At 35.8% G+C, this 20462-nt stretch overlaps 1 protein-coding gene across 1 annotated transcript in view; it reads left to right on the top strand.

Annotated features, from left to right (window-relative positions):
- The window catches only part of Hmcn1 (hemicentin 1), a 392095-nt gene that overhangs the window by 227521 nt on the left and 144112 nt on the right, over positions 1 to 20462 (top strand). The window contains exons 31-36 of the mRNA XM_026392850.2: positions 6082 to 6360; positions 6856 to 7137; positions 7854 to 7962; positions 9007 to 9176; positions 10712 to 10866; positions 14685 to 14808. Of these exons, the coding sequence (XP_026248635.2) occupies positions 6082 to 6360; positions 6856 to 7137; positions 7854 to 7962; positions 9007 to 9176; positions 10712 to 10866; positions 14685 to 14808 (1119 nt within the window). The remainder of the gene's footprint in view (positions 1 to 6081; positions 6361 to 6855; positions 7138 to 7853; positions 7963 to 9006; positions 9177 to 10711; positions 10867 to 14684; positions 14809 to 20462) is intronic.

The raw sequence follows: 20462 nt of genomic DNA, 5'->3' as shown, positions 1-20462 counted from the left end.
TTATCTCAAGCAATATTGGCTAAATGCATGAATGGTCTAGTAGCCCAGTGTCCAATGTGGTAGTCGTTAGCCATAGGTGGCTATTCAGTGACTAGTCCAAATTGAAATGTGCTGTAAGTATATGATTTGCGCCAGATGTCAGAGACCTCATATGGAAAAAAAAGATATCTCCTTAATCATTCTGCATTGATTATGTACTGAAATCATATTTTAGATACATTGAACAAAGTAAAATATTTTATTAAAGTTAAAATTATTTAAATTAATTTCCTTAGTTTCCTTTTCTACTTTTAATGTGGCTACTAGAAAACTTGAAATCATACATTTGGTGTGCATTGTATTTCTGTTGGCTTGCACTTGCTGAATAGTTAATAAGGACTTGGGCCTCTGAGACAGACTGACTTGTGGTTAGATCCAGTGTCTGCCATTTACTAGTTTTGTTGCTTGAGATAAATTTCCTCAGCCCTTCAGTTTCTTTGGCCATATAATGGGGATAATAATAGTGCATACATAGTAATGTTATTGTGAGGATAAAATACTAGATACCTTATACATGGATTACTGGGCTCATGGTAAGAGCTCAATATATATTATTCAATTATTTTGTTAATTTAGTGATTGCATCGTCTTAAAACATGTATTGTCTAGCTTGGTTTCTATATGTTTTAACTGCATTCCTAATCTCCCTTTTTAAATGCTAGTGTCTTTATGTAAAGTTTGAATAGCTCTCTTGAAATAAACTATTTTAAGTTCAGGTTTTTAAATAATTTATGTCTATAAATAGAAACTTATGGAAGAAATCAGTCATGAAAAGACGTCTATCTCTTAAAAAAAAAAAAAAAAAACAAAAACAAAAACAAAGGGTCACTTGAAAGCATATCTATACAAACGTCCAAGTTATTGCTGCGGAAGACCGAGACGTCTAAAGAACAGGTCCAGTCTTTTCCGAGCCATTGAGTAGTCTTCTCTACACAGTTGTGATGTCCCCATCGTCTGTGCTGAATGCACTCTAGTGATTCAGTAAGACTCCTGTTTCTATGGGGCTTGGGTTCTTTATTTCAGATGCTCTGGTTCAGTCTGTGTGATGCCCTCAGGCGCCCAGAAAGGGCTTCTTGGATTGTCTGAGATGAAAGGCATTGTTTTCTTGTGAAGTTTGGAGTTTTAATTTCAGGAAATAATGCCATTTCTTTTCTAGCAAGCTCTCTTGCACCTCCAAGTGGGTAATCTTAAGTTCATTTCGTCTGTGTAAATACCTTTATTCTAGAAATGAGGGGGAAAAATGAAACAGAGGCCATGTTTTGGCTAACTGAGGAATATGTATGTAGATTTCAGATTGTGTGTATGCTTCACACTAAAATTATTCATTTATTTTCCTTATTTATGCTCTGGTATGAAGATAAGCAGATGGGTTAGTGCACCTTCCAGGTAGAAATAAACATTATGTTTGAAGAAGGAAAGAAAATAAGAGGAAAAATAAGAGATGAAGGAGAAAACATAAAAAGGGGATAAAGTTGTAGAAAACGGAAGAACTTAAAAAGCTTTTAATAGTTAATGAGGAGGCTGTGCAAATTAACAACTTGTAGTTCAAGGCAAGGCTTCTTAACCTGAGGTCCATGAATAGGTTTCAGAGATTTGAGAGCTTCCCTAAATTGTTTAAAAGTCTTTGAGTGTATACATGGGCCCATTATTATGCAGTGTATTCATAACCTTTATCTGTACCATACTCCCTCAAATAAAAGTACAGTTCTCTGGCAAATATAAGTTATAATGAAACAGGAAGTGAAATATTTATTTGGCAATTTAAGAAGTGGGTGGTATGTTGTTCTAGTATTCATTGCAAAGGTTCTCTGAGTAATTTTTCTCAATTTCATAAACATAAACTATTAAAATAGATACTACTTGGTATAAATGAATTTCATTTTAAAAACATTCAGGAAATATAGGGATTTGTCTGAATCTGTGTTCTTTTCCTTCTTTTTTTGGTTCTGCAAATTGAATCCAGGGGTGCTTTGTGACTGAGATACATCCCCAGTTCTTTCTATTTTGTGACAGGGTTTTAAAAAGTTGCTGAGAGTTTCACTAAGGTGCTGAGGCTGACCTTGAACTTAAGATCCTCCTGCTTCAGTCCCTGAGAGATTCTGGTATTACAGTCATGCACTGTTGCACCTGGCTGAACCTATGTTGATTTCCTTACTGTATCATCCAACTAATTAGGCTATGCAGCTGCTTTAGGCAATTTCCACCAAAAATTTAACATGGATTTATAGATTAGCATAGGACATAAATAGTCTCAAATCAAACAGTTTAAAGCCTGAATAAAATGCACTTTCTTAGCATTTCCAAATGTTATTAATTTTTTGTAGCAGAATTTGGCAAATCTTTTTTAAAAGAGCAAGATAGTAAATATTTTAGGTTCAACAGACCATGAGACAAAATCAAGGATTACAGATAACTTGTATAATAAGACAAACAAATTTCTACAAAATTGTTTATTGAAAAAATTCCATCTTATTGATATTTTTTAAAATTATGCTTTTTAATACAGCTCTACCCAAGAGAGGAATGGAATTATTTTTGTGTGTGAGGGGTTAACATTTCACTTAGTTGGAATTCATCTTTTAATGGGATCTGTAATGAAATTTTATCTATTTCATCTTTGAAAATGTCTTTTCACACAGATAGGTACTGCCTAATACTGATATCAATTCACAAGCATATGATTTTAATTGAGCATATTCATTGCTTGGAAGACATTATAGAATTCTATTATATTCATCTCTCGATGTTTGTCTTTCCATGTGTCATTATACAACCAGTTGGTCCATTCCATTTGAAGATTGGATTCAAAAATTGATGAATTTTGAACATGGAAACTTTTTTTTTTTTGCATTTGCATCAAACCTTTCGAAAACAGTGGTTTGAGCTCAGAAAATACAATGACTGTAAATCTGTAGGGACATCAAGATGTCATTCTTTGTTTGATATGACTTGTGATTAAAACAACTTTATGACTGCTGTCGTAGGACATTAAGTACTATGTTTGTGATTTTAGGTTGAATTCATTTAGAAATATAAAGTTCACAGCAAAACCAATTTCTGAAACAATTTGGTGTTCAATAATAATGTTTAAGAATTCTTCTTATTTAGAAATAATTCAGCCTCAGCCCTGAGCTCAAAATCACAGTAAAATATTACTACTACCAAAGCGTAGCAGTGCGATGGTCAGGTAAGCTGGGACATTCAGTTTTCCTTCCGATGAAGGTCAGGGAACTCGTGATGTTGTACTTGATGAGAGCAATTAAACTACACCATCAACACTCCTGGTTAATGAACACATTATTATTTGCACGAAGTGCTTTCTGATAAATGACACAATGAATAAACAGACTTTTGACACCCTGCATTTTAATAGGCTTCTTAGATTTCCCGAAGCCATTTTTCATACACTCATATTTTTACCACCATTAGTTGTGAAAAACTTTAGCAGAGTCCACTCCAGATTATGTAATGAATTAACATTTCCCCAACTTCTCTAAAAATATTTTTGTCAATAGTTTTTCCACACAGACCATTCTGAAAGGCTCATTTTTCACTTTCTTGTAACTTGGCAGTGACCTCTCAAACAGGAACAACATAGTACTATCAGTAATATCTGTTTGCTCATCAAAAGTCAAGAATTCTCTTCAGAAAAAAAAAAAAGACTATTGTTCCCAGCATTCTCAGCTCTTCAGTTCTTCTCACTGAAAGGCTGATAATCTTTAATAAATTGATTTTCTCTCGATATGTTTCTTTAACTGCCACAGTCATATTTGATTTAGTTAAGTTGGCATTGGTAGACGGCTTTCTCTGCTTCGCTAACAGATAAGCCACTTAGAAACTTACTCTGGCTATACCGTTATATTTGACTTTATTTTTGTGAAGAAATTCTGCTATGATGAGACATTCCACTTTGCATTTTCTGATAAGTGGTTGCTTTCCTTTGAATTGTGAATACTCTGATGACTGCTTAGTCTACTCATATTTATTCTTTTAGAACAGCCATAATGCTATTTCAAAACAAATACAATGCTGTGCCATTTAAGTTGATAACAAAATAGTCCACACTGTGTGGTGTGCCTCAATGCAGTAGTTGAAGCCCACTATTCTATTCCATTCTTGTTTTGACATGAGGATATGCATTGGTAATAAAATAGCACAGCATAGTGATATGCATTGCACTTGGAATGCTGTGAGGTTATAACTGTGTCACTGACATTTTTCATAAGCTGAGTAGCAGCAGAAGCAATGAGAACACCACATGGGTTTTTGTTGCAATTGTTGAGCAAAGTAGCCATGGAGAGTATGAGTGTGACTGTATTTCAATAACACTTTATTTTTGGACATTGAAATTTGAATTTCTTATTAGTTTTACCTGTCAAAGGTATTGTTAGTCTTTTGATTTTTTTTCACAAACCATTAAAAATGTGAAAATTATTCTTAACTTGGCATCTCCTTACCTACGGGGGTCATAGTTGACTGGCCCATGAACTTTATAGTAAACCACATTATAGAAAATAATCTCACAGGCTAGGGCTGTAGCTCAGTGGCAGAGCGCTTGCCTTCCACATGTGAGACACTGGGTTCCATCCTCAGCACCACATAAAAATAACCAAAAAAAGTAAAGGAATGCTGTCCATCTACAACTGCAAAAATAAATAAACAAATAAATAAAAAAGAAAATGATCTCATTGTCAAAGTGTAATATATCATGACTTAAATTGTGTGAGGAAAAAATGTGTGTGAGCTTGCTGATTGCCAGAAAATATTAAGGTGTACCAATCAGCATTCAGATCTTACTTTCTAACATCCTTCTCCACTGAAGGAGAAATGGATCATTCTAGGGCTGGGGAAGGGAGTACACACAATGAGCCTGAAGCATATAGTAGGATCATAAGTTTTCAAAAATGTTAAAAACAATGATATGTGTATGTCAATGGGGCATAGCAACCAACTAAACAAACTTTTAATGGCCAAAGCTGGATAAATAAATGTAGTATTGGATTATATCCCATAGTAGAGAATAACCTTCTTTGAGTTCATATTGATATAAATAAACAATTCAGTAAACATGTCTCCTATACAGAATTCCAAATAATTTCTGTAAATATTCCCTTAATAAGACATGAGAACTGAAGTCTCCACCTGGTTTGTAAGGGCTGGAACTATTGACCCCCTTCAGAACACTGGGGAAAAGGATTAAGTTTATGATGGATAAATCTGACCATACTGCCTTCACTGGGATACCAAGGTTAACATCATCAGTGATAAGCCATGTTGATAGCTGTGCTGTTGATGTGGCATGATGAGCATGGAGCTGTTCCTCTGGTCTCTCAATGCCCACAACCCTTGTCTCACCATAAGAAAACTATCCTACTAATATTTAAAACTTTATTAAAATTATGCTAAGATACTCATAGTTAGGCGCATGCCATTTGATTTCTTTAAAATTGCTGCAATTATAGCACAATCCTGGAACTACCATATTAAGAACATGTAGTAGAGATAAAGCAACTATTTGAGGTATTTTTCTAAAAGCACAGTCTTCATTTGGTGTCAGGCTAGGAATGAGGTTGCTGGGTTATGGGAAACACACGTGTAGCCAATTGGATGAGTGCAGTTGAATGAATGGATTGTAGCTCAAAACAAACCACTTAGACCTTATGTCATGGGAGAGGTCATGCAGTTGTGCCACATCTGACATTGTTTGCTCCCATGATCAATTTCATATTGTATCTACATTATTTTGTTTTGCTGTTTGTTAAATATAAGCTTGCTTAGTTACTCTAATATGATCTATTGGACTTAAATAAGCTCCTGAAATTGAATCTGTGACTTACTGTTTTACTGAAATCTAACACCCAAAATGAGAGAAATAGAGACTGTTGTGACAAGACTGTCAACTGGTTACCAGTAAATAATTCACACTTCCCGTCTTAAATTTGTATTTACTTTAAACTGGCTATTTGAGCATAGTTAGCATTTAGGATGTCATTGCAGATGCTGATCTTAGAAGATTTATTTTTATCCTAAAATCTTTTGTAGTTCCACCTACTATCAAAGGAGGGAATGTTACCACAGAAGTATCAGCATTGGTCAACAGCATAATTAAATTGGAGTGTGAACCACGGGGACTTCCACTGCCCACTGTTACTTGGTACAAGGATGGACAGCTAGTCATGTCCAGCTCCCAAGCACTTTATATCGACAAAGGACAATTTCTTCATATTCCTCGAGCACAAGTCTCTGATTCATCAATATATACATGCCGTGCAACTAATGTTGCTGGAACTGCTGAGAAATCATTCCGTGTAGATGTCTATGGTAAGGAAAAATACATCCTTTAATTTGTTACCTTTCTACCTATGCTTTTAATATGCTGACATCAAATTTGGACACTAATAAAGTCTTGGTGGGTTTGGTTTTTTTCAATGTGTATGGATAGACTTTGGAAGAATGTGTTATTTTGAAAAAAAATATTTATCAGTGCTAAGATGAGCAAGAAGTGGTACATTCATTCAAACAACCTAGGTCCATGGGACTTGGAGCATCTAGATCATTTGTTTTTATGGAATAGTTGTTAGGACTAAGATCATTCTTCACTATTTGTCCTTTATAAACCTTGACTGTACAGAGTATTCCAGAAGAATTAAAGTAGTTGCAGATGAGCTGAGCCAAGAAGTTCTTCCTTCAACAGTTTAGAGGGAGGTAGTTACTGTGGTCCCACTATGTGAGAAAAAAATCTCCCCTTTATTTCATTAGAATGTATTTTATGATTACACAAAGACTTACCTGAAGGATTTCTATTTTTCTACCTAGTTCCTCCAGTGATTGAAGGTGACTCAGCCACACCATTGACGAAGCAAGTTGTTATTGCTCATTCATTGACATTGGAGTGTAAAGCTGCCGGCAACCCTGCTCCAGTTCTCACTTGGTTAAAAGACGGTGTGCCTGTGAAAGCCAGTGACAACGTCCGCATAGAAGCTGGTGGGAAGAAACTCGAAATCACAAGTGCCCTAGAAGTTGATCGGGGACAGTATGTATGTGTGGCTACCAGTGTGGCAGGAGAAAAGGAAATCAAATACGAAGTTGACGTCTTAGGTAAATAAGGATGCCTCTGCCTGGATCCTCAGGTTCACAGCATAAACCTGATTAGTTTATTAAAGACCTTTTTTTTGTGCAGTAGTAAAATAGTCTAAGATAAGGTCTAGATGTTTGTTCAAGGCTAGGCTGCACACTACCCAGAGGTAGATCTGTCACCAGAGTCCCATGATCAAGAAACTCGTATAAGTCTTCCACTAACTTTGATTGGTATACTTTTCATTCTTACATCTATGACAATATCTGATCATGGTGAGCCAAGACACTGTTTTCTTGTGAGCACTGTGCTAGACAACAGGAAAAAGTCTCTGGACCTTGGGAAGTCATCTTGCAACCTAGAGTCTGTCTTTAATTACAGATTGAAGGGTTTTTTTTTTTTTAAATAGTTGGCCCAATATGGGGAAATTCTCTTCTCTTGTTTTTATGAAAATAAGCAGTTTAAAATAAGAATTGACTTTATATTCACATGGCATCAGTAGCACCAAGATACCAGTTAGAGAAAAATCCATATTGTGTTGTAAGTACATTCAGTGATCTTGGCAAGTGTTTGCTATAAAATGTACTTACAATACATCTCAAATACCCCTCATGTATCAAATTGCTATGATAGTTATCAACCTTCTAAACTTCTACATAGTGTTGTGGATGTGACAGTGGTTTTTTTCTTGGGCATATGTCTTCACATTACATCCTTGCTTGTCTCTGTTGTTTTCTAGTGCCACCAGCTGTAGAAGGTGGAGATGAAACGTCTTACTTCATTGTGATGGTTAATAACTTGTTGGAACTGGATTGTCAAGTGACAGGCTCTCCCCCACCAACTATCATGTAAGGGGTTTGGTATGTCTTCTAAATACCTCCCACTTTTTGATGTGTTTTACAGCTGTCCTGAAAGACTGTGTCATTAAAAAGAGGAAGTATAAAATTACATTCTTTATATCCCTCTTAAGATGTACTCCATATACAAGGTAACTTTTACTTGATATTCAAAGGGCACTTCAGCCTGGGGAAATTCCTTTATAGGATCTTAGAAATTATAGTTTCGGTGGAGAGAGACAACTATTAAGTAGTATTAATGTCTGACCTCCCTAAGACACTGAAATGTTTGATAAATAAAAAGAATACCAGAAACATTAAAAAAAACCAGAGGATGTTAACAGGCATATATTTATCATTTTTTTCTCATTTCTTCTTTCACAAAGCACTTACTAAACACCTAACTTTTGTTTCCAAAGTGTGATAGGACATGCATTGGAACAGTCAGTCAACTAAGGGAATGAGATGGTTCACACATGATTACAAAACTAAATGGAAAGTTAGGACTCATAAAAAATGTAAAATAAAAAGATATTATTTCAGTGTTTTATCTACAGATGTTTTAAGATAGTTTAAATATTTCTGGTTAGTGTTATTTAAGTATTAAAATGAGTATTATTTAGGGACATTTCATCTTTCTGTAACTTAAAATTAGGAGAAAAACAAAGAACTCAACACATATTTACTGGGTTCCTATAAACTTCAACTTTGTTTAAACCAGGTTTCTTTTATTCTTCTATGTACGGTACACTTTTTATTTTTAAGAGGGCATGATTAGGGGCTGGGGTTGTAGCTCAAGGGTAGAGTACCTGCCTTGCATGTATGAGGCACTGGGTTCAATCCTCAGCACCACATAAAAATAAGTAAAAAATATATATTGTGTCCATCTACTACTAAAAAAATATTTTTAAAAAAGAGTGAATGATTAGGAAATTAGGCAAATTCATGATAGAGAATAAACAAAATACTAAGCACATACACGTGTGTGTGCGCGCACACACACACTTTCTGGAAACTCTCTAATAAATTCAGACTTCTTTTTGCTATTTTTTCTAGGTGGCTGAAGGATGGTCAGCTAATTGATGAAAGGGATGGATTCAAGATTTTACTAAATGGACGCAAACTGATCATTGCTCAGGCTCAAGTGTCGGACACCGGCCTCTATCAGTGTGTGGCGACAAACACTGCTGGAAACCACAGGAAGGAATTTGAAGTCACTGTTCATGGTATGTTGAAGAAGGGACAGAAGTATTCCATTTTAAACTAACCAGCATTATGTCATTATCTAATTCAGATTGTGGCTTGGAAATCTGGATTAAATCCTGAGTTGTGGAAAGTTGTTTAAATCAGCTTTGTTGCTGCTGTGACTAAAAGGATCTGACCAGAACAATTTTAGGGAATAAAAGCTTATTTGAGGGCTTCTGGTTTCAGAGGTCTCAGTACATAATAAGCTGACTCCATTCCTCCAGGATCAAGGTGAGGCAGGACATCATGGCAGAAGAGTGTGGCAGAGGGAAGCAGCTCACATGGTGATCAGGAAGCAGAGAAGAGAGAGCTCAGATACTAATATGCACTTGCCAGATACAAATATGTACACCAAAGCCGCACCCTACCACTTCAGTTACCACTGTTAATCCCAGTCAGGAAAGTAATTCACTGATTAGGTTAAGGATACGATCCAATCATTTCTCCTCCAAACCTTTTTGCATTGTCTCACATGTGAGCTTTTGTAGGACATTTCACATCTAAACCGTAACAGAAGTATGATGAAAGATGTCAATTTGAATTCATGGAAGATTTTGAATCAGTTTACTGAACAATAGGTATCATGTGAACAAGTTTCAGCAGAATTTAAATATTAGGAGGTATAGTCTACATAGCATGTCGGGGTCCCAGAAGTGAGACTGAAGAAGTTACAAGAGGCAGATAGCAACTTGCAACTAAAGGTGTCATGTCAGCATTTAAGGGTTTAGCCTAAGCAGGAGTGATTGGGAAGACTTTCCGGAGTGGAGGCTAAGGGTATAACTGCAGGATCTAGGGCACATAAATGCATTCACAGAACTGTCATGTTGATATTATAACCATTAATTTAATGATAGAAACAACTCTCTGCCACGGTATCATGTGTCTTACTTGACAGAAGAACTTGAGAAGGATCTAGAACCAGAAACTACAGAGACATTTGGAAGCTACAGGAAGAAGTGTCTTTGAATGTCAACTTCATCCTTCCCTCTCTCTGCAGACTTCTTGTTTTTTTTCTTTCTTTGTTTTTAGCCCAATGTCCCATGCTGAAGTGTAGATAATCTTGTTTGTCAGTCTCACTTCCAATTTTTTGAGAGAAAATGTGGCAGATCCAGCTTAGAGCAAGTTACCAACCCAGGTTCAATCAGTCTTGCCTGGGCAGAGTCATGTGTAAATAATGCTCAGATCCCACTTTGATTTAATAAGACAGTTCTAGAGAAAAGGAAGGTCATTATTGATTGGGAAAAGACACCAAAACTTATAAGCCAAATGTACATTACTGCAGTAACACATATATGTTTTATTTGTTCTTTGAAAAATCTGAAATCCATAGTTAGGAAAAAGTAATATCTAATATTGCTAAAATTATCAATAAAATGCATCATGAAATGACTTCATTGTTTGTTGAAATTAGAATTTTTTTCTTAGTGTTAAAGTTTCAGGTTTGTTCATCTTAAGTGTTTGACCATCTCCTGGTGGTGGTTTTTCATTCTTTCTGCCCTTCCTTTCTTCCATCTAGTTCCTCCAACAATCAAGTCCTCAGGCCCTCCTGAGAGAGCCGTGGTGAAAAGCAAACCTGTCACCTTGCAGTGCATAGCCAATGGCATCCCACATCCATCCATTACTTGGTTAAAAGATGACCAGCCTGTGAACACTGCCCAAGGAAATCTCAAAGTAAGTATAAATGTTACAGGACCCAAATTGAGAAAGCTGTATCGATCATCTCAGGGCAATCACAGTATTCTTTATTAATTATAGATTTTATGGACTTTGCAGACAATATATTAAAACTATATATTTCCTTATAATTTTTTAAAAATATTTTTATTTCTTTATTTGTGGTGTTGAGGATTAAACCCAGTGCCTCATACAAGCTAGGCAAGGACTCTACCACTGACCTACAATTCCAGCCCTTCCTTATAATTTTTTGAATGGAATTAAATAAAGGATTTAATAACCTTGATAACAAATAATAATGATACAGATTTTAACACAGATTGGCTTGGTATTTTTTTTTATTTTGATTTGTGCCTGAGTTAGCTGTAAAAAACTGGTATCTTGCCTGGTGTAGTGGTGCACGCCTATAATCCCAGCAGCTCAGGAGGCTGAGGCAGGAGGATTGAGAGTTCAAAGCTAGCTTTAGCAAATTAGTGAGGCCCTAAGCAATTAGTGAGACCTTGTCTCAAAATAAAAAAAATTTAAAAAGGGCTGGGAATGTGGCTCAGTGGTTAAGTGTCACCAGGTTCAATCCCCAAAACCAAAATAATAATAATAATAATAATAAATAAAAACAAAATATGGCATCTCCTGGATAAATAACGTTCATTAATAATAAGCCCATATACTCCAATATGTTCACCATAGACTAAGGTTAAGGTAAAGTCAAACATATATAACCGTAAGAAACAGATGTCTTGAAAAACATTTTTAAAAACTAGTTTATGTGGGCTGGGGCTGTATAGCTCAGTGGTAGAACACTTGCTTAGCAGGTGTGATGCACTGGGTTCGATCCTCAGCATCACATAAAAATAAACAAATAAAATAGTGGGAAAAAATCTTTAAAAAATAGCTTATGAGCTACAAGAGGGCAGAGACTCCATTAGTCTTTGTGATATATAAATTTATTTTTGTGTCCTTGATATTGATTATAGTCTGACATATAACTGTGTCTCAGTACATTGAATTAGTAGGTAATTAAAAAATTATGATAGATATCAAATATGAATAAATGATGCATTTAAAAATCAGAATTAACAGACTTCGCTATTAGGATCCTGTTAATTGACTGTGGGGTTTGAGATTTGCTTGTAAGTTTTCAATATGAGATATCTTGAGTTTATTTTCCTTGTAAAAGTAATAGGTACATGTTCAGTTATTATTTCTATTCAAAATCCAATGGAACTAATCTCACACCTTTGTGCTAGCATGTAGTTTTAGAACATAGTGTAAGTATGTAACTGTTTATCTGGAGATGGACATTTATCACGTAATCATATGCAAAAGTGAATCACATATCATAATGAGCTATTTGAAGACAGTATAGAGAGATGTAAGAACATATAACAAGGAAACCAAGCAGAGGTCTGAAGAATATTTTGGAGTTAAATGGATGAATTAATGGGAAAGAACTGTTTATTAAAGAGAAAATATGCACAAATAAAGGAGAGTGTGACACCTCTTGAGGGCTGGAAAGTAAGCCAGTGGGCTGAAGAGAGGCAAGGGAGAGTGTTATTGCATGAGACTGACAGCTGGCAGACAGCATATATATAGGGTAAATATTCTATTTTTACCTTAAGGCAGTGGAGGGCCTTCAAAGAGTTTTAAGAGAGAAGGGATGTGATCAGGTGCATATTTTAAATAGAGTTAAATGTTGCTTATAAACAGAGATACATTCTGAGAAATACATCCATAGGTAATTTCATCATTGTACAAACATCATAGTCAGTCCTTACACAAACATTAGATGTATATAGCATAATACGCAACTAGGCTAGATGGTGTCTACCATCATGTCTGTGGTCAGTTACTCACCAACACACTGTTTTGCAGAGCATGACTATAGTTATCTGGATTCCTGCCAAAGAATAAATTAGAAGAGCCAAGAGTACATATGTATAACCAATTGGAGAAATTTGAGCTGATATGCTAGCCATGGAGATGAAGATACTTGGATAGATCTGAGACATATTTATAGGTTAAATGACTGGGGTTGTTTATGAAAGGTGAAGGAGTATGTGTCAAGGAAGTGTCCTCGGAATCTGACCTACTTAATTGTAAGGATAATGTCGCCATCTAATGAGATTAGATACTCTGGAGAAGGATAAGTCTAAGGGGAAAAAAATTGTGATTTGAGTTTTAGACTTTTGGGGTTAGTGATTTTGAGATAAACTAGTGGAAATGTCAGTGGATCAATATATTAAGATATTGAAGCTCAACAGAGGGCTCTGATTGGAATATTGGTACATTGATGATATTTGAACTATGAGACAGATGAGTTAATTCAAGGAAAGACTAAAAGTAGGAAGCAAAGGGAGAGAGGATCAACTTAAATCACAATCTTAAAAACTTATTGCATGTAAAGTCCATGTGCAATATTCCAGAATATAAATTTACAAATGTTGCTTAACAAGTTTAGTACAGTATGGCTGGAAAACAGGTTAAGTGGGAGTTTATATGGCAGTTTGGAGAGATCATTTGGGATCAGAATGTGGTGAGCCTGGAGGGCTTATGAGGAGTTCATATTTCATTCTGGGAAAGGTGGGGAGCCATGAATGAGGTTTGAAGGGAGACTGGTAAAAGGATCAAATTTCCATCTTAAACAAATTATTCTGGCAAGTGTGCAGGATAGATTAAAAATTGGGGAGGCTGGAGACACTGCAACATCAGTTAGGAAGCCATTATAATCCCACAGTGGCTGTGGAAATGGAAAACAGGATCTGAAAAGCATGCAGTGGTATAATTAATAGGAGTTAAAGTGAGCTCCAAAAAAACAGATGACTGGAAAAATAGTGGGTGCCACTAAGCAAGATGGGGAAAATGCAATGAGAAGTAGATTTCAGAAATAAAAGGAAAGGATTTATGACTTTAATTCTAGATAAGTTTAATTTGATATTAACCTGTTCAGTAGATAACTGAAACCAATTGGAGCTCAAGAGAGAAGTTGAAGCTAAAGCTATAAATTTAGGAAGTCCACATAGGGATTTTTACTGATGCCATGGGATTGGGTGAAAACTACCAGACAACTAAAGTGTCTGGCTAATGAGACATCAAGAGGAAGTCTATTCTATAAAGTAGTCTCCTAAAAAGTCAGATAATAACAACAGGGAATACTATATCTTTAAAACCTAGAGTATAGAGTTTCAAGGAGTAGGCTGATGGTGGGAGAGTATACACCTAGGACATAGAGTAATGGATAATGTGATTGGAAATTACTGATTGCCTCAGCATAATCAGTTCCATGGAATAACCTCTGAATCACCAGTTTCAAAATGGTGGAGGCCAGTTTCAATGGGTCTAAGAAGGAAAGAAGAAAATTCAAAGAATTTATCTGCATTTCTGTTATTCGTATTTTATGATTTTTATTGTTTCTCTTGGCCCCCCCATGACAATTTAATCAAAAAAGTTTGTTGTTTTAAAAATATTTATGAAGTGTTATATGGATGTGGCCATGTATTCTAAATGGCTTAAATTTTTATCATAATTCAGTGTGAAAGGCCTTTATTTAGTGGAGTTTTATGACTATACCAGCAAGCTAGCCTTAGGTTATTTTATTTTGTGATTTCCAATGAATAACAACAAGCTTGCAATCAAATCACCCTATTTTCTTATGCATAATGAAGTGATCTGGTTCTAATATCTCAAGAAATAATTAGGATAGTGACATGAGAATATAATTAGATACTGTAACTTTAATGAATTTTTCTATCTTGGTGAATGTTCTCCAGTCTAAGCACAAAGTATAAAATGCTGCCATGCTTTTTGCTTCCAATTAGATACAGTCTTCTGGCCGAGTTCTGCAGATTGCCAAAGCCCTGTTGGAAGATGCTGGCAGATACACATGTGTGGCTACCAATGCAGCTGGAGAAACACAACAGCACACTCAATTGCATGTGCATGGTAATGTAATTTCCACGTCTCAATAAAAGAATCTTTTTACGGCTTTTAGAAACATGGTGGGCTCATTTTTATTGAATTACAATATAAAAGAAACAAGTGTTTATTTTAGCCTGCATGAAAAAGCTAGATAGTTTATTGTAATTATAATTGCTCATATTAAAATCTTCAGTTTTCAGGTCATCAAATAGAATGCACAGGAGCACACAAATACAAATCCTGTATTTTAAATGATCTGTATTCCTTTAGCTGATAATTTTCTGCAAAAAAAAAATTGTTGCAAAAGACAAAAAGTTGCTAAGTTGTACATTCAGTCTTCTCTGCAATTTTCTTGCCTGTTTAGAAGAGGTATTTTGTAAAGGAAAGCTGACCTTGGCTCAGATTCTCCTGTGTACTTTAATAAGAAGTCTGGGTGGCCATGGAACACACATTAATATTGCAACTTCATAGCAAACTTGAAAGGCTACATGACCTTGAATATGAGATTTATTTCTCTAGAGGTTTATCAGAGAAGGTCGAGAATCGAAGGCTTGGGCTTAACCAGTTCAATAAGGGTACTTGCAGAAACCTATTCAAGATCTCCATGTACATAGCATTAGTTTTCCCTCAGTCATGTAATGACATATTCTACATTCTATCTATTCCTTTGGTCATTCATCCACTCATTCATACATTCATTCCACATTTACTGAGGAGTTTAACCTAGTATAGTGTTCCAGTGCCTAACTAAATTCCAGGTACATGTAGGTAGTTTTAAAAAAGTACCAAATTAAAGAGTACATTTGAATGAAGAATAGTAAGTAAATGAAAAAATTTATCTAGATATTGAATAGTTTGCTTCTTTACATATTTTTTAATCAGCCAGTTAAAAGATTCAAATCATCAGCTCTGTAAATGTTTCCAGTAAATCAATTTACTCTTTCCCCATGTTCCTAAATAGTAACACCTAGTTTAAGAATATTTACAAACTGTTTTGGTTTGAATCTGGAATGTTCCCCCAAAAGCTTATGTTTCATAGGCATGTCCCCCATGCAGAAAGGTAGAGAGGTGGGGCTTTTAGGCAAGAATTGGATGATGAGGGATTTGAGCTAATCAGGGAATTAATCCATTGATGGATTAATCCACTGATAACTGAATGGACTGCTGGGAGTTGAGATCTAATTGGAGGAAGCAGGTCACTGGGGTGTGCCCTGGAAGGGCTTCTCTGTTCCCTGGTTCCTATCACTCTGCTTCCTGACTGCCATGGGCTAAGCCGCTTTCCTCCACCATGCCCATCAACTGGGATCTTTCTTCAAGTTGGAGGACCACAAAATGAGACCTCTAAAACCATCAATCAACATAAGTCTTTCCTCCTCTAACTTGTTTGTCAGTTATTTTGGTCACAGTGGGGAAAAGCTGGCTAACGCATGCATAAAGCATGTTCCTGGAGAGGACCTTTATTCTTTCATGAGTTATTAATTTGAAGGATAATAGCTGAATGTAATCATTTTGGAACTGGCTCACCATGCTTGGGGGTTGAGGACAGGCTGATGCTGCTGTCTCTTGTTTCCTTGAATTGACCTTGTTTCTCATAAGGCCACCTCTGTCTTCCTAGTGCTCTTTGACAGCTCCCTCCACCATCTACTCAGACTTCCTCTTCTAAGAGTGTGCTGGGAGGTGGGCTTTCTGTTCTGTATCCCAGTTCTGTACACCAAGGCTCCTCTGTTCTCTTTGCATATTCAAAACATAGTTTCTTGGAGCTGAGGCTGTAGCTCAGTGGCAGAGTGTTTGCCTGGCATGTGTGAGGAACTGGGTTCGATCCTAGCACCACATAAAAAGAATTAAATAAAATAAAGGCATTCTGTCCATCTACAACTACAAAAAAATTTTTTTAAAAAGTCTCTGGAGCCTAAGTCCAGATATCCTGAACATCTCTGATGCAGATGGTCTCCACACTAATATTTAAAGAGCTTTTGGGTCAGACACTAAAGACTGGTCTAGGGGTTTGCTGGTGTAGTTAAGGATGACTGAAAACCAGAGTTCCATGAAAGAAATCAAATAAAGGGCAACAACAGAAAAGAAAAAGCAGGATGGATAACCTAAGAAACACAAGTTTGTAAACCTAACAAAATGTCAGTTGGCAGGAGTTGTACTTAGGGTACATGTCTACATGGAAAATCATCAAAGAGATGGGGAGAAGACTGGAAAACATCTGGATTAATGTGAAAAGAAAGAGAAACAGAAGGTTAGTCATTGAAAAGGTTTATTAAAATTTGCCAAATCGGATGGCAGATATAGAACAATTTTTGATACCCGTCAATCATGGAATAGGGGTAAAATAGAGTAGTAGTTTAAAGCATTTCATCTAATATGATCTAATCCATCTGGATAACAGTTTATCTCCCTTAAGGAGAATAAGTGATAAAGTGAGCTTCTACTATTAATCATAATGGACCTGGAGGAAGCAGCTGACTCTTTGCATGTGGCTGGAATTGGTACCAACAGCTCGAATCTCTTATGGCATTAATGACAGCCTTGTCACATTGGATGTATGCAGCTCCAAACCTGACTCTATATTCTCTTCAAACTTATATTAATAACTTCAGTGATAATTGGAGATGTCATAAGAAAGTGGTTAATGAAAGACTTTGAAAAGACTTTGGAGACTTAAAGGCCATGTTAATACAATATAAAAAACTACATAAAACAAAGCTGTAAAAGCTTGAATTAAAGACAGCATACATTGAAATATTTGAGCATTATTTGGATTTTGGCAATTACTGTAGATATGATAATTCAGTGTCCTAAAAGGGCTAATCAATCATAGAAGTCAGTAACAAAAGATACAATATGAGGAATAGGAGAGAAACTAGCCCTCTAATACTCTTTATTTCTGAACACTTCAGAAGTATTATATACCGTTCTGGTACTATATATATTTAAAAAGGCATTGGCAAATCTATTGGCAAGCAATCATCACTTAATGTACTTCAGTTATTGGCTTATTTAACCACCCCTATAGTTACTTTTGAAGTTAGGGTTTGTTTTAATCTCAATCTTTATTGGTGAGTAACGCATTCAACAAATAGCCATTTATTACAGTTGTCCTCCAAAATTTTTCAATCCTAAAATACTCAGCATTCCAATTCTTTAATATTTTCCTTTCTTCCCAAAAGATCTTAGATGCTGCCATTCTTCTCAATCATAGCAAAAATGTTTCCAACAGCCAAAGTAAGAGGACTTATTGTCTCCAGGACTAAAAGACCAAGTTCCGATCATGAGGAGAGGAACATTCTCACGGAATTTCCAAGGAGGAGCTCCGTCTATTATAAAAGGCAGGAGCCCTCAGTAGGTGGTCTTTTTTTTTTTTTGATCATCAAAGTTTCATAATTCTGGAAGTTTTTATTCTCTAAACCAAACTATGAAATTATATCTGAAACCTCAAATATTTGCCAAATGAAACAGATGTTTCCACAAACAAATGATTATTTGGGGATCTAATAACTCAAGCATTCATTTCATCTGCACATAATTATTTCCTAGGGGAAAAAAATCAACCAAGGTGAAATATCCAGAAGAAGTAGAACGTTGTTACGAAGAGGCACTTCAAATTTGATTCCTACATTGTCGATTAATGCCTGCAAGCTGTTAAGCGCAGATATTAGCTTGCTAAAAACTTGGAGTCCTCAGATCTGTATGTCGGGAAGGATAATGATAATACCTCATAGTCATGGGGGTTGTTTGAAGATCAAATGGAAGACTATGCCTGAAAATCTTAGCTGGTGCCTGGCCCCCAGTTAACATCTGTAAATGGTAGCATAAGGACTACTTTGGCAAAACATATGTTTGGCTCCTAGCCCTTCTCACTGCACAATTTTAACAAATATATCTAAAGCGATGCTGCCTTTACTGTTGGCCAAGAACCCTCCTGGGTCTGTATTAGTTGTCTGGTAAAAACGTTAGTAAAGCACCCCTTATTTTTATTTTTTTTTTTTAAAGTATTTGCTTGGCTAACATCTGCTAACACCCACTCAAAAAACGTTTTTCTGTCATTTCTGTTTTGTTTAATAGCTCACTTGTGGCCTAAAGGAGACTTGGGGAACTTTGTTTTTATTTTTCAATGAATAAGTTCAGTTCAGGACTCTACTGTATTATACTATTACATATATTGGTATGGATGAATTTATTCCTCACTGTTTCATAGTTTTGGTGAGTAGGGAGGACTAACTCAACTAAAACCACTCAGGTCAATTATATATTAATTCCATTCAATTTGAAAGTCAGTTCTGACTGATTAAAGGAATAGGCAGAATCTAGCACATAATGCACCAAGAAAAAGGTATTGTGGTTTTGGCATGATATGCTCATGCAGGTTTTAGAAGAAGGAAAAACCAAACCAAAACAGTAAATTGAATGGAATTTGCTCTTATGCCTGGAGAACACAGACATCTTATTGTTAATATAAGATGTTGTTACCTAACTAATGATTTGTCTAGAATCATTTCTAATTTCTTCCATATTCAAAACTATCCACTTTAAAGGCTAGAAGGGAATGATGGAATTTATATGGTATTTACTTATTGTCTGAAAATCAGGTTTTTCTCGTATTTAGTGTATGAACTTGCACTGAAATTCTCTGGCTGGCACTTGAAGCAATGAAACATCACAGGCTTTTGTAACACTATTCTTTTTTTCCTCACATCTTCATACATGTATTTTGTATAACAATAAGGGTCTCCTTCCACCATCCATGCAATTCCCTTTCTCCCTCCTTTTCCCTCCCACCCCTCTTCCCTATGTAGGTGTAATTTTCTTCCCATGCTCTTCCTCTCTTCCCCATTTTGAATCAACCCCCTTATATCAGAGAAGACATTTGGCATTTTTTTTTTGGATTGGCTAACCTCACTTAGCATAATCTGCTCTAATGCCATCCATATCCCTGCAAATGCCACTATCTTATTCTTTTTTAGTGCTGAGTAATATTCCATTGTGTATAGATGCCACATTTTTTATTTCTTTTTGAAGCAAAAATTTTGAGTTTTTAAATTAATTTTTAATTGACACATGGCAATTTAACATTCGTGGAGTACAGTGTGACATTTCAATACATGTATACAATATTTTGTGATCAAATCAAGGCAACTGGTGTGTCTTTCACTTCATGCATATTATTTCGTTGAGCTGGGATCATTTGAAATCCTCCCTATTAACTATTTTGAAATATTTAATTGTTGCCAACCACGGTTATCCTGCTGTGCCATAGACCATTAGAAGTTTCTCTTTCTATCCAGCTGCAACTCTGTACCCACTGCCTATTCTCTCTCCATCCATCCCTCCTTACATTCTCAGGCTCTGATATCCACTCATCTGTTCCCTGCTTCTTTGAGATCCACTTTTTAGCTTCTATATGTAAGTGAGGACATGCAGTATTTTTAAAAATTTTTTAATTTATATTTTGTTCTTTTTAGATATACATGACAGTAGAGTGTAACTTGACATATTATACATACATGGAGTACAACTTATTCTAATTAGGATCCCATTCTTGGGGTTGTATATGATGTGGAGTTTCACTGGTGGTGTATTCATATATGAACATAGGAAAGTTGTGTCTGATTCACTCTACTATCTTTTTCCTATCCCCACTCCCTTCCCTTCATTTCCCTTTGTCTAATCCA

Source organism: Urocitellus parryii, chromosome 9, assembly GCF_045843805.1.
Source record: "Urocitellus parryii isolate mUroPar1 chromosome 9, mUroPar1.hap1, whole genome shotgun sequence".
Taxonomy (NCBI): domain Eukaryota; kingdom Metazoa; phylum Chordata; class Mammalia; order Rodentia; family Sciuridae; genus Urocitellus; species Urocitellus parryii.
Note: the sequence above shows the minus strand (reverse complement) of the source record. Positions and strands in the feature narration are given on the sequence as shown.